This window comes from Dioszegia hungarica, assembly GCF_025882075.1.
Source record: "Dioszegia hungarica strain PDD-24b-2 chromosome Unknown MKK02contig_8, whole genome shotgun sequence".
Taxonomy (NCBI): Eukaryota; Fungi; Basidiomycota; class Tremellomycetes; order Tremellales; family Bulleribasidiaceae; genus Dioszegia; species Dioszegia hungarica.
The window spans coordinates 4,211,750-4,230,480 of record NW_026515770.1 but is presented as its reverse complement, the minus strand read 5'-3'; the positions used below and the strand labels follow the sequence as shown (position 1 = coordinate 4,230,480).

The 18,731-nt window shown below is 57.5% G+C and overlaps 7 protein-coding genes across 7 annotated transcripts; 4 read left to right on the top strand and 3 right to left on the bottom strand.

The window, feature by feature from the left end:
- Nucleotides 1–296: 296 nt before the first annotated feature.
- MKK02DRAFT_33797 (Sds3-like-domain-containing protein) lies at nucleotides 297–3,919 on the top strand (the record flags this gene model as incomplete). The annotated part of the gene is made up of 8 exons (XM_053088787.1): nucleotides 297–718; nucleotides 804–1,519; nucleotides 1,571–1,876; nucleotides 1,935–2,086; nucleotides 2,139–2,238; nucleotides 2,290–2,408; nucleotides 2,463–3,798; nucleotides 3,852–3,919. The coding sequence occupies 8 exons, from the start codon at nucleotides 297–299 to the stop codon at nucleotides 3,917–3,919; spliced, it is 3,219 nt and encodes a 1,072-aa protein (XP_052946431.1).
- A 422-nt stretch (nucleotides 3,920–4,341) lies between these two features.
- Nucleotides 4,342–5,067, top strand: MKK02DRAFT_45358 (uncharacterized protein; the record flags this gene model as incomplete). Its single annotated transcript, XM_053093373.1, has 3 exons — nucleotides 4,342–4,440; nucleotides 4,544–4,876; nucleotides 4,948–5,067. 3 exons carry the CDS (start codon nucleotides 4,342–4,344, stop codon nucleotides 5,065–5,067), a joined length of 552 nt encoding a protein of 183 aa, XP_052946430.1.
- Nucleotides 5,068–5,471: 404 nt separating this feature from the next.
- Nucleotides 5,472–7,209, bottom strand: MKK02DRAFT_45357 (uncharacterized protein; the record flags this gene model as incomplete). The annotated part of the gene is made up of 8 exons (XM_053093372.1): nucleotides 5,472–5,596; nucleotides 5,649–6,011; nucleotides 6,087–6,218; nucleotides 6,279–6,394; nucleotides 6,452–6,539; nucleotides 6,657–6,729; nucleotides 6,789–6,830; nucleotides 7,036–7,209. 8 exons carry the CDS (start codon nucleotides 7,207–7,209, stop codon nucleotides 5,472–5,474), a joined length of 1,113 nt encoding a protein of 370 aa, XP_052946429.1.
- Nucleotides 7,210–7,864: 655 nt separating this feature from the next.
- On the bottom strand, nucleotides 7,865–10,030 carry MKK02DRAFT_45356 (uncharacterized protein; the record flags this gene model as incomplete). Its single annotated transcript, XM_053093371.1, has 9 exons — nucleotides 7,865–7,915; nucleotides 7,989–8,074; nucleotides 8,123–8,301; nucleotides 8,350–8,399; nucleotides 8,450–8,512; nucleotides 8,563–8,681; nucleotides 8,731–8,909; nucleotides 8,963–9,167; nucleotides 9,214–10,030. 9 exons carry the CDS (start codon nucleotides 10,028–10,030, stop codon nucleotides 7,865–7,867), a joined length of 1,749 nt encoding a protein of 582 aa, XP_052946428.1.
- A 514-nt stretch (nucleotides 10,031–10,544) lies between these two features.
- On the top strand, nucleotides 10,545–11,571 carry MKK02DRAFT_45355 (uncharacterized protein; the record flags this gene model as incomplete). The annotated part of the gene is made up of 5 exons (XM_053093370.1): nucleotides 10,545–10,844; nucleotides 10,902–11,204; nucleotides 11,260–11,328; nucleotides 11,394–11,440; nucleotides 11,502–11,571. The coding sequence occupies 5 exons, from the start codon at nucleotides 10,545–10,547 to the stop codon at nucleotides 11,569–11,571; spliced, it is 789 nt and encodes a 262-aa protein (XP_052946427.1).
- A 257-nt stretch (nucleotides 11,572–11,828) lies between these two features.
- MKK02DRAFT_33794 (glycoside hydrolase superfamily) lies at nucleotides 11,829–14,045 on the bottom strand (the record flags this gene model as incomplete). Its single annotated transcript, XM_053088786.1, has 9 exons — nucleotides 11,829–11,851; nucleotides 11,897–12,001; nucleotides 12,051–12,315; nucleotides 12,382–12,516; nucleotides 12,573–12,707; nucleotides 12,753–13,010; nucleotides 13,068–13,200; nucleotides 13,257–13,300; nucleotides 13,356–14,045. The coding sequence occupies 9 exons, from the start codon at nucleotides 14,043–14,045 to the stop codon at nucleotides 11,829–11,831; spliced, it is 1,788 nt and encodes a 595-aa protein (XP_052946426.1).
- Nucleotides 14,046–14,914: 869 nt separating this feature from the next.
- Nucleotides 14,915–18,517, top strand: MKK02DRAFT_45353 (uncharacterized protein; the record flags this gene model as incomplete). The annotated part of the gene is made up of 8 exons (XM_053093369.1): nucleotides 14,915–14,945; nucleotides 15,021–15,245; nucleotides 15,304–16,013; nucleotides 16,060–17,982; nucleotides 18,040–18,101; nucleotides 18,157–18,221; nucleotides 18,269–18,426; nucleotides 18,476–18,517. The coding sequence occupies 8 exons, from the start codon at nucleotides 14,915–14,917 to the stop codon at nucleotides 18,515–18,517; spliced, it is 3,216 nt and encodes a 1,071-aa protein (XP_052946425.1).
- Nucleotides 18,518–18,731: the final 214 nt, after the last annotated feature.

The following is an 18,731-nucleotide window of genomic DNA, read 5'->3' as shown; positions in this document are numbered from 1 at the left end:
TCGGTGCAGTGACGCTCTCTTCCGCTTGCTTTGCTTTGCTTGTCCGACCGGCTCTACGCGCTAACTCCCCTCACCCCTCTTGCTTCTTCTCTTCATCCACACACACCGTAATGATCACTCTATACCTTGTACACACCTTGATCAGATCCTAGCAGTGACAAAGGCGTATAGTAGACTCATTTACAGCTCTCCAAAGAGCTCAGCAAAGCTCGCACCGAGCTCGGCAAGCCATATCTCCCCTTCCCCCATCTGCGCGTATCACCCCGCCTCCGGCGACTCCCACCCTCTCCGGCGCCATGTCGACCCGCTCATCCCCACTTTCTTCCCCTGCTCTCTCTCCTGCGCCCAACGACGCCCTCTCCGAAGTCCTTCCTATGTCCTCCCAGCAGGCCGACCCCCGCGGCCTTCTCTCGCCCCTCTCCAGCTCAAGCTCCCTGAGCAACGATGACGAGCTCGAGCACCCACCCTCGAGCCTCCCAAACGGATCGGAGGGCGCCGGTTCTCAGGACAGTGACGGCGAAGGAGGCTCTGGGAGCGAGACCAGCGCGACCGTGCCCCTCGGGAGTCAGCACAGCGATAGTGACCTGACCGAGGAGTCGGACGACGAGGAGCTACCGGGTCCTCCGGTAGGCATCAGGCCGTCCGTCGTCCCAGAGAGCGTGGCCGATAGCGGTATGGATGTGGATGGCGAGGACGGATTGACGCCCCAGCCAAATCGGTGAGTTTCAGCCCTTTGTTGACTGTTCGGCAAAATCAGCCGATATGAGCACCGGATGGCGGATAAGAGCTGACGACCTTCGTAGAGCAAAGACAACGATGTCGGCTTCTTCCACACCCCACCCGGCTCCAATCCATTCGCGCGGTCGAGCTGCCCCCAAATCCCCCTCCCTTAGCCCGCCGCCACCAGGCGAATCGGCCCGCGCTGCAGCAGCTTCCAGCGCCAAAGAGTCTTCGCCGGGCGGTATTAAGCGCAAGCGAGATAGCGAGCCACCCGCTCCGAGTCTGCCTCGGACGAACGGCTTCCCCACCCCGCCTGACTCGAATACCGATCCCAAGCCAAACGGGCACGTCATAGGCGTCGGAGCCGAAATGGACGGTGGACCCGAATCACTGTCTCCGGTCAAGCCTACACGAGTCGCCGAGGCCGAGGACCTACCTCTGCCAGAGAATGAGGACCCCGACGCCCAGATGGCGTTCCTCGAAGCGATCGAGTCATTTGACTTTGAGGATCTAGGCGGGGATGGCGGAAAGATGGACGATGTAGTGGAGGTCGGTGCAGCTGAGCCAGAACAGCCAGTGGAAGGCGAAGGGGATTCAGGGGACACCCTCGATGTCGCAATGCGCGATGAGGATGGCAAGGTGGAGGAGGACATCGCTCGTCCCACTGAGGAGGCCGAGCCGGAGCGCCAAGCGGGAGGCATGGAGGAGTTGATGGAGGCTGCAGAGGCGTCTGCTCAGGCAGAACCGGTGGAAGAGCAGGCGAAGGGGGCTAGCAAAACGGATGCTGGAGACCCTACCGGTAAGTTTTCCGCTCGTCATTCCATCCAATTTGACACTGCTGATTTCATAGAATCGGCACCTGCCACAGCTGTCATGCCGAACGGAGCCACCCCCTCACCACTCCCAACGGAGGAAACCATGCCGCCTCCCCCACTCTCAAGGAAGAACTCGGCCGTCGTCTCTGCGCCCTCATCCTCTGCCGGACCCTCCACTCTCCACCCCATGGCGCACGCACACTCGTCCCACGCCCCACCGCCCAGCCAGGCGGCGATGCGGGCGCTGCTCCAGCTCGAGCTGAAGTTTGCTGCGCTACGGGATAGGCTATACATTGAGCGGATGGAGGAGGCGGCCGAGGAGGAGGAAATGATCTTGAATGGTATGTCTACCTCCTGTTGAGAAGTGCAGAAACCGGTTGGGTCGTGGCTGACGTGCAGGAACCCATCCCGCGCTGCAAAAGCTCCACAAGACCCTCTCGCACCGCCGAGAACGGCTGCATGAACTTGCTAGCCGGCGGCACGAACAAGCGCTGGATGAGCTCAAGGTGGTCAGGAAGTCGGAGCAGAATGCGGTCTGGTCATGGTGGACAGTAAGTCTTCGAGTGTTTGCCCGGTCGCATGGTATTGTACTGACTTGTCCAGGACGAGCGTGATCGGATGCACTGGGAGGAGTTTGAGCAGACATGGAGTAAGCGCAGGAGGCTCGCTAGGGAGAAGAATGAGATTGAGTCGGTGCGATGGGGTGAGTCATTTCTGGTCATGGACATTGGGCGATGGAGCTGATGACGCTCAGCGAAACCGGTGCCTAAAGTTGGAGATCCAAGATTTGGCAAGAGCTTTGATTGGTCGGCTGGACCTAGTCCGGCGAGATTGACGGTGGACGAGGGCAATCACGATCTGGCATTGATGGAGGTGAGTCCTGCGGGGCGATTGTTGTACCTGGATCAGACTAAAGCTGACCCTCAGCATCGGCAAATGCAGCTCTCCCGCCATGCATCTCCAGCCATCTTCCCACCACTCCCAAATTACCCCATGTCACACCAACAACAGCCGCAAAATCAACAACCAGCCAATCAGTACGCTTCCGTCCCGTACGCCGCGGGCCCAACGTACGCCGAGGCCGCCGGCACCAGCTCCCAGACCGCAAATATCCCCCAGACATACGACTCTCCCCGGGTACCTTCTTCGGGCGCCACACCACAATCTCGCCAAAACACCTCGAACACGGCGCATCAATCCGCGCCTACGTCCCGGCAAGTCTCAGGATCTGCCCAAACGGCGGCGTTCGGCGGTCCCGGCCTGATGGACCACTATGCGTATCCCCGGAACGCGACCGCTCTCGGTCCCACCTCGAGCGGGTCCAGCATCTCCCTCTCTCAGCCTGGGCAGTCCCTATCGCATTCCCAAACACAGCAACAACGGCGAGAGGGTCGAACTGTACCTACCGCCTCGACAATGTTCGGCCCCAACTCCACTCCGAATGCCAACTCGCCTATCGCGCAGTCGTTCCCCTTCAACCAAGCCCAAAATCAGGCACATACCGCTTCGCACCCCGTCAACCCGAACGCCCCGAGTAACGCTCAAAGCCAGGGTCAGAACGCGATCTCGAAAGAGGTCAAAGCGGAGTCTATGGACTACAGCAGTCCCTGGGGAAACCGGATGCACGTACCTATGGGCTTCGGGCTTGGCTTTGGCCTAGGCGGTGGTGGGATAGGTGGTGGAGCGGGCTTCGGGACGCTCGGGTCCTCAGCTGGCGGTATGAGGGATGGGACGAGCCTGCCCAGTGCGGCTGGACCTGGGCAAGGGCTGGGGCAGAGTGCATATGCTGCTTCTCTCGGCCGGAAGCAGGACGACAAGGTGGGGATGTCGACGGTGAATGGGGTGAATGGGGTTATGACCTCTGCGAGTACCCCTGGTGGTGCTTGGGGAGCCAATGGAGGTTCCAAGATACACCGCGGTGCGGAAGATGTCGAGATGGGGAACGGACTCGATCGAGAGCGAGAGCGGGAACGAGATCGGGAGAGGGAGGATGCGAGACACAGAGAACGGGAGCAGAGGGATCGCGAGCAGCGGGAGCGAGAAGATAGGGATAGGGATAGAGAGAGGGAGAGGGAGAGAGATAGGATGGAGAGGGATAGGATGGTGAAAGAGGATAGAGATAGGGAGAGGGAAAGGGATCGACCCAAGTATCCTGGACTGGCGGAGTATCTCGGAGGGTCGACGAACCCGCTCGCAACTGTTGGTCTTGCGCGTATGGGCGTGAGGCCCGGTGGGATACTGAGTCCACCTAGGAGTGGTGTCTGTGAGTCTCACTCTTCTCTCTTATCCAAGAAAGATCCAGAGCTGATCAGGTAGCGAGATCACCATTCACTGCTCCTCCACCTGTCCCGGCGCCCAATACCCAGACCGTTTCGCGGACCTAGGCAGCCCGGCGGCGAGTATAGGGTGAGATGATGTGGCGTGAGAGGGCGGAGGGAAGAGAGGCAGCCGGAGAGCTGGTCCACGGGGGTCGAAACGCGGACGAGGCGGTCCGTGAAGGAGGAGGGGGTGTCTTGAGGGGCGTCATTTCTTGGCGCGATATCTGTCTTGTTTTTCCTTCATTCCCACGACTCTACGCTATCATAGCTACTGTACTCACTTCTGTTATAGTCCGAGATGAGAGCTGTTGTTCAATGTCCCATAGCATGGTCTATCTGGACACTCTCCGTATATGTGGAGTGCTCGAATAAGTTCGGCACGCCTCGGCGACCGGTGACGTTTGCGATCGTCGATGTCGCCAGCCAACTCAACTCATGATAACTTTGACTTCGAACATCACTTACCTACCTCCAAAGACTCGAACAGGATGACCGCACTCCAGACTGCTCTTGCGCCATTCACGCTGAAGGGGTTCTACCTTCTTACTTGGGGTACCACCCTCGGAGCGAACGTGTGGAACACTGTGGTCAGTTCTCGACTATTCAGATCGGCGTGGCACTTCTACGCGGACGGGGACCTGAAGCTCCCGCAGAGCTGTCAGCGGCATAGGAGACACGCTGACGCTATAGTCCGGCTACCGCACATACAAGACCCTCCCGCGGGCCACCTTCGGTACCCTCCAATCCCGGCTCACACCCCTCTACTTCTCATTCTCCACCCTCTCCTCGGCCGCTTTGCTGCTTACGCACCTCTACTTCCACCCCGCCCTCATCTCGTTTTCGTCCTTCTTTGGCCCCCTCAACTGGCGGTCCTCCGAGGAAGGCCGACAGGGTCTCTTGATCCTCGGCGCGCTGGTCCCCCAGGCGGTCAACTGGTTCTATGCCGGACCAAAGGCGACCGAGAAGATGTTTGCGAGGCACAGGCTGGAGAAGATGGAGGGCAAGTCGTATGATGAGGCTAGCGTGAGTTATCGACTCGTCTGCTACTATGCGCCGTGGCGAGGTCGTACAATGGCACTAAGCTGACTCCTTAGCCATCAGAGGCGATGCAGAAGCTCAACAAGTCGTTTGCTGGGCTGCACGGCCTCGTCTCTTCCCTCAACACCGTTTCATTCATCTCCCTCGCCGGTCTCGGTCTCGCCGTCAGCATGTAAGCGAAGGGGCTGGGATGTATACAGATGGAGAAGTGGAGTACGGGACGTGATCGGTCAGGCAGAGTTGGACCAGGGATTCGATTGCAGCGAGGAGTCCGAGGTGTGGGCTGTGGGGAACGGCGAGGTGGAAGGCGTGCTGCGGCTATAGTAGCCGCAACGATGTAGCTGAATTGATATGGCTTTGATTCTTGAATCTGGAGACAAGCTCAGGGACTACACTAACGGAGATTCAAGCGTCCACACTCACGGAGCTCGTACATGTTCATACATCTACTACTTGATCGCACGGCTATGATACAGAGAGTGTCCAATAAGGAAATCAAGACTACCAAGTGACCGGACGGAGACTGAAGACGATCCTCTACTACATACTCCGCTCTGCGCGCTCGGACGTGACGCTTTGGCTAGCGGTATCCGCCGTAATTTGGGGGCGCAGGCAGACCACCTTGGGCGTAGTACTGCTGAGGCTGTGGTGGAGGGGTAGCGCGTTGCTGAGAGCTTTGCATGAGGGATGCGCGCACTTGAGCGTCTGGCTGAGTCAGCTTGTTCCCGCCTCTAGCCCCAGCCGATGAAAGACTCACAAGGATCCGAATACGCCAGCTGCATCGTCCGACTCGGCCCATCCGTCAACCCCGGGGTGAGCGGGAAGGCCATCCCCGCCGCCTGCGCCGGCTCCATCCTTGGCTCGTACCGTTCCCGCGCTACAGGCTGACTGACCGGCGGCTGGTTATACAGGCCGACATCCCGCTCGGCGTCCGAGGGGCGGTTGTACGAGACGTCGGTACCGGCCTTTTCGTTGTCGTCGTCGTGACCGTTGGCAACGTGGGTGTAGCCGATGCCGGCGGTGTGGGTGATAGGGGAAGAAGGGGGGAGGAAGGAGGGCTCGTGGCGTCGTTCGCGGCGGAAAGTGAGGACGGCGAGGATTGAGAGTGCTATCCAGCCGCCTGAGGCGTCAGCTGACGCACACGAGTCCGCGAAAGGGAATGAGGCGGTTTTGTGAAGGGGAATGAGAGACGTACCGAACGAAAGCCAGCCAAAGACAGCACACGCCTTCTTGGTGGTGCACCACTGGTCCAGCCCGCTCTTGAAGTCTTCACCTAGACTCGCGTGTGGGTCATCGGCGGCGGCTTTACATCCGGGTGCGGCAAAAGCTTACAACGTCAGCTCTGCCTCCCAGCTTCGGGAGTGGTACGCAGCTAATGAGGACATACCGCTGACAGTGACAATTAGGCAGGCGATGATGGCCATCAATGACCCAAAGATGTGAAGGATCAAGGTCGCCCGAGCTTGCTGAAGGAATTGCGCGGGGCGTTTCATTCGATCCCATCTGGCTAGTCAGCTTGAAACCCCTGACGAGCAGAACTTTCCGGTTAAGAGAGCTTACCGATCATATATCAGCGGAACAGTCAAGAGGAAGACGGTGAGGAAGAAGTTCGTAAGGAGTAGGAAGATTGTGAAGCCTGTTCCGCCAGCTGGGGAGTCAGCTCTAGGCCATAGTCAGGTTTGATCGAGGAAGTGGTCGCTTCACAGCAGTCCCTCATCGGGGAGGGCCTGTGAGGGCTGAGTCTTAGGGACTGCTGGAAACTCACACACGCCAAACCACTTTGCTTGGAACCCCGCTGTCGCTCCAATCGTACATACCGCCAGGAAGGTGAAAAACAGCTAATGCGCATCAGCTAGAGCGCGGCCATGGCGTGGTGCCGCAATGCCAGCTGACTTACAGTGACGAGATGTATCCAGATATGCGCTTTCGGCAGAGTCGGCTGTGGTGGCGTCAGCACACGACCGAGGTCGAAGCTGTAGTACATCCCGCAAGGACAATGAGCGATAAGGGTTCGGTATTTCACGCTGGGGAGAAGAGTGCTTATGTGGGGCATAATGTAGAGGGAGGGAGGGTATAGAACGTAGATGAGGAATGGAAAGAGGAGTTGAGGTGGAGGAAGGAAATCTGAATCGCTGCTGACTCACTTCTTCGAAAGATGGCCCGTCGACAAATGGGTCGCTTCTCTCCCTTCTCCGTTGCGCCCCAGTCTTCCTTTCTTGCTTCTGCAGCACCGAGTGCAGATTATCGCCTGAGCCGGACGTAAACATCCCTGTGGCCTTGGACGAGGCTGTTGCCGCCATGGATTTGAGCTTGTTCATGCTGGGCGAGAGCGGTTGGGGTGGTGGGATTGGTGATTGGTGTTGTTGTTTACCTCGCGAGCCGCTGCTTGATCAAGGGGTCGTAGGAGCTAGGGGCGCCAATGGAGATGATGTGGTATGGGGAGCGGTTGTATGAAGTGTAGGGAAGGTCGAAGGAGATGGCTTTGGTGGTGCGACGATAAGGTTGAGTGACGTTCTACCTCCGGGCAGTCGGAATGTGAAACGAGGGTCCCCTTTCGCCAAGGATCACAGCTTTTCGGCTGGCTTTCAAGGACGTCGGCGGCAGTGACTAGCGAGTCCGCGGCATGCGCGCCGAGAGTCGGCGGTGAGGTATGAGCTGTATAAGCAGAGCGAGAAGGAGAAAGCTATGCAGCAGTAAGAGCACTGCTTGCTTGTGTTATGACGCAGTCGAGTGGCAAAATCAAACTCAGCCAAAGTCAATCGCGTGAGACCGGCTGAGATCTGAATTACGGCATGAGAGCGAGGAATGTGGCGGAAGAGCAAGATGGCCATAGAGAGAAAGACAAGCTTGAAGCCCTTGGCAGCATCGCTACATGTATGTACAAGATATGTGTAAGGTGGCAGGCTTGTAAGTCCAGGATATCGTATATGGGATCGTAATGTCCGTCTATATGTCCATGTCTTCGACGCAGCTTTACAGCTCTAGCATCCGCCTGGTACTCTGCACCGTGGACTGCGTGATGCCCTACATGTGTCAGCTGGATACTGAGTCACTTTCACGTCGCCACTTCCGTCAGCTGATCAGGAGGATGACATACTGTCCCGGAACAGTAATTGTTCGCTGCGACCGGGATGCAGCTGAGATATTTGCACCATTTGCACGCAGCATTTGGATCGGTCGTGTCTGCTCTGTTCAGCCGCTTTCACCTTGATTACAGTGGTCTAAGCTCACAGAAGTTCCGGGTCGTCAACACAAAGGCCATAGCCGCGAGAGCTACTGCGAATGCTCGTACGCCCCATAGGACGAAGCGGTGCGTCCTGGTCTCTGAGATCGAGGGGTAGAGAACGGAACCGAGGAGTAGGCCCATCGCGAAGCCGCCGAGGTGCGCGAGACCATCGACCGCATTTGGGCTGGTATATCAGCTGAGTCATTGGGCTGATAGTGATAGGGGAACGTACATGTATCCGACAGCGATGCCGACGACGAATTCCAAGGCGAGGAAGAAAGCCTGGCGGTATCAGCAGTCACAACCCCGGCTGATATAGCCGTTCAGCTCACCTTCAGCTTCGGCCTTTCCTCATACTTCCAGTGCATAAGGAGATCCACCAGTACGCAAGCATTCTATGGTGTCAGCTAGATTGACTGCGAGTAAAGAGAACAGAGTATCTCACGACTGCGAATAGAGCACCTGAAGCCCCTGCGCTGGGGATACCGACCCGAGAAAAATTGCCGCCCAGGAGGAATCCATATACCCCTCCAGCAAAGTAGACGATCAAGTATGGTATGGAGCCTGTCATGTCAGCTCCCCGCTTCCAAGGGCACACGAAGGGCTAACTCACCCATCTCCCGCTCGACCAGAGCTCCGACCGTCATCTGCGCCACCATATTCAGGATGAGATGAACGATCCCAACGTGCAGGAAGATAGGGACGAAGAAGCGCCATGTCTGATTGGGTATATCGGTAGTGGTCAGGCCGTGTCCGCAGATCTGGGCGAGGTTACACGTGGACGTAGGGGGGCTAAAGTATCAGCTATGGCCACGAACAACATGTCCCAGTACGGGCTAGCTCACTCGTTCAGATCGTCCAGGCAGGCAAAGTTGAAGGGGGGAGGAATGTCTGGGACCAGCTTCATACATGGTGGAAAGCGTGCGCCGATGTTGATGAGAACCGATGGCGAGGGTCCGATCATGTAGTTGAATGTTGGGCGGGTGGAGATGGGGTTACCGGTCAGGGCGTTGTTTTGGATGATTTCGTATATCATAACCCCGACCATGACTGCTACATCAGCCCCGTGACCTTCTCAGCCTCTGAGGACACCTACTGGCTGTCAACACCCAAGTCATCACTGGAAACCTCTGCCCCGGTACACCCCTCTTCTTCCTCTCTATCGCCTGGTCCACCGGTATCCTCGCCTTATCCCACCCAAACGTCCCCAGCACCCTATCCAACCCGGTCGGGAACAATAGCAGCGCCATCAACTTGCTCTCGCTCCTCACGCCCGTATTCACGTTATCCAGCGGTGGCCAGGCATACGGCCCATCCTCATACTGGCCGTACTTGCTCTCCCCATACGTCCCGTTCAATACCGCGTGTTCTAGATCCCCGTCCCGCCCGCCCATCCGCGCCGCACCGCTCACCAGGCCGTGCATCTCCAGCTCGTCCTCCCTCTTCCGTGATGCTGATGCAGGGCGGGGGTGCGGCGAGCGGTAGTAGTCGCCTTCTTCGTCGATATAGCTCAGACCGCCAGCGGTCATATTGGAGGGTTTATTACGAAGGTGTCGGGCGGGGTTGGACGACCCGTCTTGTCCGTCCGATAAGGGTGTGGCATGGGAGGTGGGGAGAGGGTGTCGAGATGATGTGGAGAGTGATCGCTGGGATGCAGAGTCCCATGGTCCGATGGAGACGGAAGACGGGGCCGCGGTCGGTCCGTTACGCTCGTGTGAGTGGTCGGAGGGGTCGAGGTATGGGTCGTTGTAGACGTCCAGGTGTTGAGAACGGCGATTGTAGTAGTTTGCCTCTTCGGCGGAGGTATTGCCGTACCCCGAGGAGCGGAGGTCCTCTTGACGATCATAGGGATTGCCCGCGGATGGATTGGCTTGGGGAAAGGGTTGACCAGGGTGGGGTTGATTGTACGCCATGTCGCTGATTATCAGCTTTGTATACCGTACTGGTCGCTGGAAAACTATAGAGTCTCACAAGGAGGTATATGCTTAGATCCTGCTTGGTATGATGCGGAGAGTATGTTCGGGATAGGCAAGAATTTCGCCGTCGACAGGCAGAGAGAGGGCTTCGCGCAATGATCCTTCCTCACAATTTGCGCGTCTAGGCGCTTCTCCTCTTCGAGGCGGGTTCTTCGACTTTTAATCTACCGAGATTTTCCTGTGGTCTGTGTCCGGGCGTTCTATGAGGGGTCTTTAGGTGTCTGTAGCTGTGCAATGACTAGTTGATGGGAGATGCTGCGAAGAGGGAGCTGTGCGGTGTGTTTCGTCGTGTTTCAGCGTCAGGAACAGGTGCCGTAATGGCGATGGAACTGAAAGGCGATTTACCCGGATCCCCGATCCTTTCTATTGTGCAGCGAAGGCATCTTATCATAGCTATCACGACTTCGCCGGGCCACAGACAAGTATTCCCTTTATACCGACAGTCACATCCATGAGCCCAGCGGCTAAGCCGAATCCACCTTCTCCCCTAAGCCTGAACCACACTCTCGCCGGCCTCGGACTCGGTACTTCCCCTTCCAGCTCATCGGTCCGATCGACACCATCGCCGTCTAGCGACATGACAGGCGCCGCGAGCGAGGAGGAAGATAGGGCGAGAGCTTTGGTGGATCTCAGTATTGCCCTTATTGATGCGGCATCGGATGTGCTGGAGGGGAACATACAGACGGATGAGGAGTTGACCAAGACGAGCGTGCTCATGCCGGGCGGAACGGTCGGGAAGCACTTCAGGCACGTGAGCTGGGTTTCTCTCGAACAAGCTGACTTAACCGTACATAGCTGATATCACTAGGTGATTGAGATGTTCCAAGCCTTCATCAACGCCCTGGCCGAGCAAGAAGGATCGTCGAGCGGCCTCATCGAGATCGACTATGACGCCCCTTCTCCGAAATCGCGCAAGGCCATCGCCCGCTCCTTACCGGCTTGTCGATCAGCGATGAAGGGCATACGTGATGGGCTGCTCAAATGGGAGGCCAAGTCCCAGGAGGGCGGGGCAGGAGGCGGGAAGGGGTTGGCGAGTGAGATGCAGCGGAAAGTCAGGCTGGTGGCGGTCACGCCGACGAAGCAGGTTATGGAGAGCAGTGTTGGGAGGGAGGTAAGTTGACATATTTGCCCTTTTCTATGTAAGACAGTAGCTGACAACATGACAGCTTTGGTTCTGCTCATTGCACGCTATACATCATTTCTCAATGTTGAGGACGATAGCTGTGCATGAGCTGGTAAGCATCCTCGTCTTCTGTACTCATACCTCACATTGCTAAGCTGGAACTCGGCTGACAAAAAGGGCCTGAGCCTCCCGACCGAGTTCGGCACAGCACCCTCGACACTCTTGTGAGTGATCGCCCTTTCCTGGAATGACTTCAGTAATTCCCGCCCGACTGACGAGTGACAGGTACCGCGCCCAGGATTGGAAGCCCCCGCCAGAGCGCAAAGAGGTCCGACCGGCCAAGAGCAAGCTATAATCCCCTACCATCCTCGACTGCACCTCCGAGGTCCCTTTTTTTCTCCTCCACTCAATTTTGTAAGATCGCCAGCCCCTCGCTGTTGGGTCCGCCTGGTCGTCCCACATATTGTCCAGCTTCAGAATTTTCTCATACTTGACGTTGTATCAGCTTCACGTACCATACACGTATGCATATCCTGCGCTGCTATACACAAGTAGACATCCTAGATCTACTCCGCGGTGCGCAGCCTCCATCAGGCTCTCTGAGACCGGTGATCAAGCTCCCTCGATGCTCTGTTCTGCCTGGTCAGCATTCTGACAACTCGCAATATCAGAAGACGCACCTGGACGGAGAGCACACCAATGAGGCTGTAAAGGGATAGCACGTACACCCCTGTCGACCATCCTGTACCGAACATCATGCATTCTAGGCAAAGCTTCGACTGTGTCTGCATTCGTCAGCTTCTCCCGAAAATGAAGAAATCTCAGATAGCTTACTTCTCGGATACCCTCCGCCGGCTTTGTCGCCCGTCCAGAAAAGGTCGGCCACTGCGGCCGTGCGTGGCCATACCACGCACTCCAGGCTGTTCTCGTCCGTCTGTTCGGTCCACAGACAGGCCTGACCACCCAAGACTCGATCGCGAGCTTCCTTGTGCGGACCGGCATGGGCATATGGATCGAATGACATCACTCTTGCCCAGGTGCGGTAGTCGCCATGGCCCGAGCCGTGTGGTGTGGCCATCCATCCGCCTTGGCCGGCATCCTACCGACCGTCAGAATATGTTCGAAAAAGTGAAGGCTCGAATAAGGAAGGCAAGAGAGAGCTTACCAAGTAGAAGTAGTCTCCGGGGGCGTGAACGATTCTGAAGCCCTTGTCAAGGACCTTCTTGGCATCTCCGGAAGCTTGCCAGATGTGCACGATCGTATCGGGGGAGATCGACCGCATAGCACCATGAGATAGCACCTGATCATCAGCTCATCTCTCTTCTGAGAGCGCTGATCAGCTCCTACAGCACCCACCATATCTTGCCAGACCACCGGCGTCTTCCTAGCGGCGTGAATGGGTTCGTGGATCTCGCCAGTGAACGCGTCGAGGGCTTGATCGAGTGTCCATCCTTTCTCCTTTAGAGAAGCGCGCGTGACCGGGTCCGCGAACTGCGAGTGAGCTTAACCCATATAGATAGGGAAGACGCTACTGACCATGCACTTTTCGTTGACTTCATCTCCGCCTGTCCCCACGTAGGGCGCAACCTCCATCAGTCTCACCACATCCTCGACAAGCCCTTTAGTCCACTGAGTAGTGGCATCAGTGGCGAAGCGTAGTTGCCCGGCCGGTGGCTGATTCGAATAGGGGTCGGCGGGTAGGATGTTGGCGCTGGCGATGTGCTCGGGATGCGACGCAGCGAGAGATGCGGTGTGGCCTGGAAGATCGACTTCGAGGAGGACGTCAATTCCGCGCTGTCATGTAAGCTTTTACCGTTCCAAGGGAGCGAGCCCACAGCTGAAGGAACCTACCTCGCCGGCGTAGTCGGTGAGACCCTTGATATCACTCTCGGTGAACTTCTGAGATGGAGAGTATGCTCCGGCTGCGGCCAGCTCGGGTCGGTCCTCCAGATCCAGAGGCCACGAGTTGGAGTCTGTGATATGCCTTTCGGAATGTCAGCAGGGAGGTCAGGACGCGATCAGAGACTAAGGAGGACGCACCAATGAAAGACATTCAGCTTGACGAAGGACATGGTATCTAAAAGCTGCTTCTTCAGCTTGTCATTTTCGCCGGAACAAGTTACAAGATGGTGAACGCACCTTTCGTATAGCCTCTAATCCGATCCAGTTCCTGGACGTATCCAGCAGCAGGCCCCGCCAGCCGAATGCAGGTCGATCCGAGATATTATATGGTGCGAACGGCGCGTATAGGCTCCCGCACGCCGCCATGATCTCCGAAGGTGGGCTTCCGGAGCCACCGACATCCGAAGGTGGAGAGCGGTAGACGAGCTGCTCCAAGGTCGTGAGACCCCTGAGGAGACCGAGAGCCGACTTCGCTTTGATGATCGCTGGCCCCTTGAGGGGTATAGAGAGCGAGTACGCCTCTAGAAGTGGTCGGTCCTCGGCTTCCGCATGGGCACATTTCGCGATGCTCGCCACTTTCTCTCCAGCTGTGATGTCCAGCACAAGGCGAACCTCGGTCAATATTGGGGAAGCGGATGAAAGGAAGAACTCGGCCCCTCGGGTGGGTGAGAGATACTGGTGCTGAGTCTGCTGAAGCCGATTCGTGGTCCGCTTTATCGAACGAGCCAGATCCGAAGGGAGTGAGACCTTTCGCCCAGATTGGTGGAAGATGATCTCGAGGTCAGGGGAGATGAGGACGGGGGTCAGGCCAGTCGTGTAAGAGGTTGGGAGGGGAACGACGCGCAGAATGGGGAAAATGGTGACCGGTGGAGGGGGGCCTTGTGACGCAGGGCCCGGAGAGCCGGGCGGCAGGTCGGTAGATGTCATCGAGAGGCCAGTAAGAAGAGACTACACTTAGGTATGCAAAGACGCAAAGCTGGTCAGCGGAACCGGTAAGAGGTCGGTTCCTTTGGGAAGCTCGTTCCCCTCCTTTCATCTTCTCTTTTCTGGCGCTTAGCAAAGTGAGTCTCTGCAGGGCCGAGGAGCTGTCAGAGTCACTCACGACAACGGTCATGTAGCTGCAGAGGTCGAGAAGTATTATGGGTCCGCAAGCTGCAAGGTCAACGTCAGGCACCCGGACATTCCGCGCAAGCAATTTGCCCCCGGCACCGGAGTCAAGCCGCGCTGTTGGCCGGGATTGTGGAGGTCACCATGCATGCTAGATATCAAGAATCACAGAATACAGGCTGACAGCCCCTCTGCCTGTCCTAGTAGTCCTGCGTTTATGGAATATGGCGACATCGTGACGAAAGAGCAAGATACATGAGCGCTAGAGATGATCGAATGAACCCGTTCCCGATGCCGTGATGGTGCCTTGGGTGCCTGAAGACCACGACTCCTCATACCGCTCAGTTTCGCTCTCTACCTCGACCATACATACAGCTCATCTGCTTGCACTCGCTCCAGTATCTTGTCGCCCCTCTCTCCGTCGCCCATCGTAAGGCCTTTCACTCAGCAGCGGACCCAATTTGCTCCGTAGAGCTGCGCCAAAAACGACGCGAGGAGGCGCCTCAGCATTGTTGTCAACATTCCGCTCGGATCGCTTTACCGGGCCGTCTTGGTTGCACTAAGGGGACCTTTCCATCTGCGAGCTGGCTTTCGGACGCATATAAGCACCTGGGCTGTCCGAGTGATGCGCTAGTCTACGGCTCTACTCAGCTCGACAGACCTCTCTAAGCGAGAGCTATAGAGGCGCAATGCCCGACACATCTCCCACGGATTCCGCAGGTGAGCCTTACCTGCCTCAGCTGCTCCTGAAGGGCCAGCTTGATCCGAAGACCGTAGATATGAGCTTACACTCAGGTCAATCATCAGCACCATCGTCCTTCTCGGCATCATCCATAAGAGACAGCTTGTCCTCCATGTCAACAGCACCGACGAGCCAGTCACATCACACGCCAATGAGTACCGTTGCGGAAGGCCCCGCTCGTAGTGGGCCTCAGGAGGGCGAGAGCAAAAGTCGAGGGCTAGGCGAGCGGGCCAGAGGATTGATGGGAGGAAGATTTGGGTCGATAAGGGGACAACCTCGTACGTGTCAACAAATGCCTGGCTGTCAATCGCGGGCGGGGTCTATGCTGATATCTAGCTGCCGGACCTCCCCCTCTTCCACCACCTCCGACAGCTGCGCAATCTGGACCGAGTAGACCTAGTGTCTTCGGCCGGGCGTCGAGCCGCTTGTCCTCCAACCCCCTTCGACCTACTCCAAATACAGCGCCTTCTTATCCCCCGCCATCGTCATCTCTCCCCATACCGCCCTCCTTATCGGTCAATACAGCCTCGCAACCTCCTCCTGCCCCTTCGGCCAGCTTTGGGCGCTCCCTCAGCACTGCACCTCCAGATCCACATAGCTGGCATGAGCGTAAAAACTCTGGAATCTCGCAGCGGTCGACCGGATCCTCCATATCCATCCCTCCATCACCATCTGCCTCTGCCCCGCCCATATCGCCCCGTACCTCGTCCCTGGCGTCTCAGCGAAGTACACTAGCGAATCCACCCATGGTGCCGAACTCTCTCCCTAGAGATCGGTCCGACCAGGCAGAGGGGAGCGGGACTAGCGGGAGTATGCTGCCAGGGCGGAGAATACCTTCAAGGCAATTGCTGCAAACGGCGTTGGATCTGGCGCAAAGAGCGGTGGAGATGGATCAGGGGAATGATGTCATTGGGGCGCTCATGGCGTATAGGGAAGCGGTGGCGAGGCTACAGGCGGTGATGGACAGAGTCAGTGAGGGGAGAAAGGGCAAAGATAAGGACAAGGATGGAAAAGCCGAGCAGGAGGGGAGGACGTTGAGAGGCATTGTAAGTCTACTGCCCTCAATCTGGGCGTCAAGAGCTCATGTCCCAGCATGATGCGTATCTCGCGCGCATCGAACTACTGCAGTCATACGAAAATGGCGAACGGGACCATCCGGACGAAGGGCTTATCAACGGCTTTCCCGCTCCTCCAGACTCCCGGCCCTCGAACTCCCGCCCGTCCACTTATGCCTCCTTACCTTCCGAGTCTTCCCTCCCGTCCGCTGCATCTTCTCAGCAGCTGTCGCTCAATTCGTCGGAATCTTCCGGCCATCGGAGTGATGTACCGTTGGCGCCGGGCGAGCGGACACCCCGCCCGTCTGTCGATAGTGGCTTGTCATCCGATGATGTCAATCACATCGGTGACTTCATGCTGGCCGACCAGAGCTTTGAGCCATTCTCGCCGGTCAAGACCGAGTCGGGCGCGACTCCTCAAGCGGGAGATCAGAATACGCCATCTCGACCTTCCAGCGGCAAGCGATCATCATCGGAAAGCCTGACCAGCCGGTCCTTAGCCCCAGACTATGGCCTGACGTCTATGATGGCAGGGTCGACCTCTACGGTCATGCTGAATGAGGCACCGCCTCTGTCAAGCATGCTCAGCAATCCTCCCCCTCGCCGCGAATCGCTCTCATCTACTGCTGCCCTCGGCCTGGGCCATCCTACCTCCCCTCCCAAGTTCTCAGACGACTCCATGCCTGCCGCACCCACTCCGTCGAGCACAGCTAGCTCAGAAGCGCCCAGTACGCCCAACACGTCCCGGCGTCATCGGCGGCAGATGCCCTCGGTGGGCATAGAGGATGAGGTGGGGTTGACTGCGGCGGATGGCGCGGAGGATGGCGGGGAGGTGGAGGAGATGATGGACAGCCAAGAGAGAGCATCTACAGCGGGTGACGGGGTATCGCGGACCCACTCTCGCGCCGGATCGATCGACAAGTCGCTCCCTCCTTTACCGACAGATACACCTACCCGCACCGCATCGCATTCCCGGCAGTCCAGCTTGAGCAGACTGGGACAGCTCATTAGCGACAGCACGTCCAGAGGGACGATCTCCCAGCGGCGGCTCTCGCGGAACAGCCCAAATCTCTCCACGCTTGATCCTGGCGGACCGCCCTCCCCATCCATACCGAGCTCTAGATCCATGGCGTTCCCTGCCCGCTCGCCGGGGAACGAGGCAAGCTTCAGCAATGTCAGCACCGGTGGTCAAGGCTCGAGTTCGAGATCCCGCTCAAAGTCACAGCCGGGACAAAGACCGGGGGATACCTTCCAGGCGGAATCAGCAGACAATGTACCCCCTCTCCCGAACCTCCGAAACAAAGCCTCATTCCCCTCGCAGTCGCAACAGCGGTACTCGCACGCGCGCATGCCATCGGACAATCTCGCGCCGCCCGGACCGGGATCATACCGCTCCGTCAGCCCAAGCTCACTGGCTCCATACGAGTCATCCGGCGCCATGTCATTCTCCGGTTCGCTAATATCCCCCGTACCCGAGCTCCAGCCGGAAGACCATATCCACCGACCCTTCCATCTTCTCCGGACCATCCACCTCTCGATGGACCCCGATGGTCCCGGTGCGTACCTGACGGGCGCAATCCACATTCCTTCGTCCATATGGATGACAGCCCCTCCGTCTTCGTCGCGATCGTCCATGCGGTCCGGTCAGACAGGCAGCGGCGGGGGCTCGGGACCCAAGATCGCAGCACAAGACGTCAAAGTGCGCATCATGGAATCGCTCCTCCTTCACCTGGAGATCATACGGCATACGGGCGCACCGCTGCTCGATGGTCCGCGGGAAGTGGGGTATGGCGTTCCAGGTGTAGCTGCGCCAAGGATGGGCGGACAGGCCGTTGCTGGGATAGGGCAGGAGCTGCTCAGCGCGCTAGATGGGCTGGAGGATGAGATGGACACGGTGTACAAGAGCTTTGTCAAGGCGGGTGTGGCGGTCGGTGCCTGGAAGGGCAAGAAGGCTTCTACCGTGAGTCCGGATACCTTTTTCTGTACAGGTCCAGATTTGGAGCTGACGTGCTCGCAGAGTAACCGCTCGTGGGGATCAAAAGTCGTCAGGTCAATGGACAAGATGACCAGCTCCAAGGCGTAAGTAGGCGAGAGAATACAAAACAAACATTGACAGTCAGCTGACGTCGTGCAGGATAGACAGCCCAGATAAGTATGTTGACCTCCTCGCCAGCCTCTGCTCCAACATCCAGATCCTCAGTAGGTCCCTAACTCGCTTCATTTCTGCCAGAAGCTGATAATCGCAGATGATCACATCTCCATGTTCACCGGTCCATGCACGCCCGCATACCATTATATCGCCGAGCCGGGCTATCGGGCCATCGAGCAGCGTCTAGTCCGCTCCGCCGAGTTTGTCAGGGTTGTTCTGGTGCCGTTCGTGCTGGACGACTTCAAGCAATTCTTTGTGAGTCAATCTGTGTCGGTGTGCTTCGACTCGATGCTGATGTTGGCAGTATAGGTATCTCAAAGCTGGCATGCGGTATATCGAGGATTAGGCTGTTTGCCATTGTCAATTCATCAGTAGCATGGGCTTTTCTTGCATCACAAAGTTGTACCAGGTCAATAGCCTCAATGCAACCTTGAAGTCTTAGCTAGCCTGGCAATTGCATGGACGAGATGACTTGAGATACTGAAACCAAGCATACTGAAGAACTACCGGAAAACATTACTAGACATGATCTAGCCCGAGATACGAGGCGGTATATACAC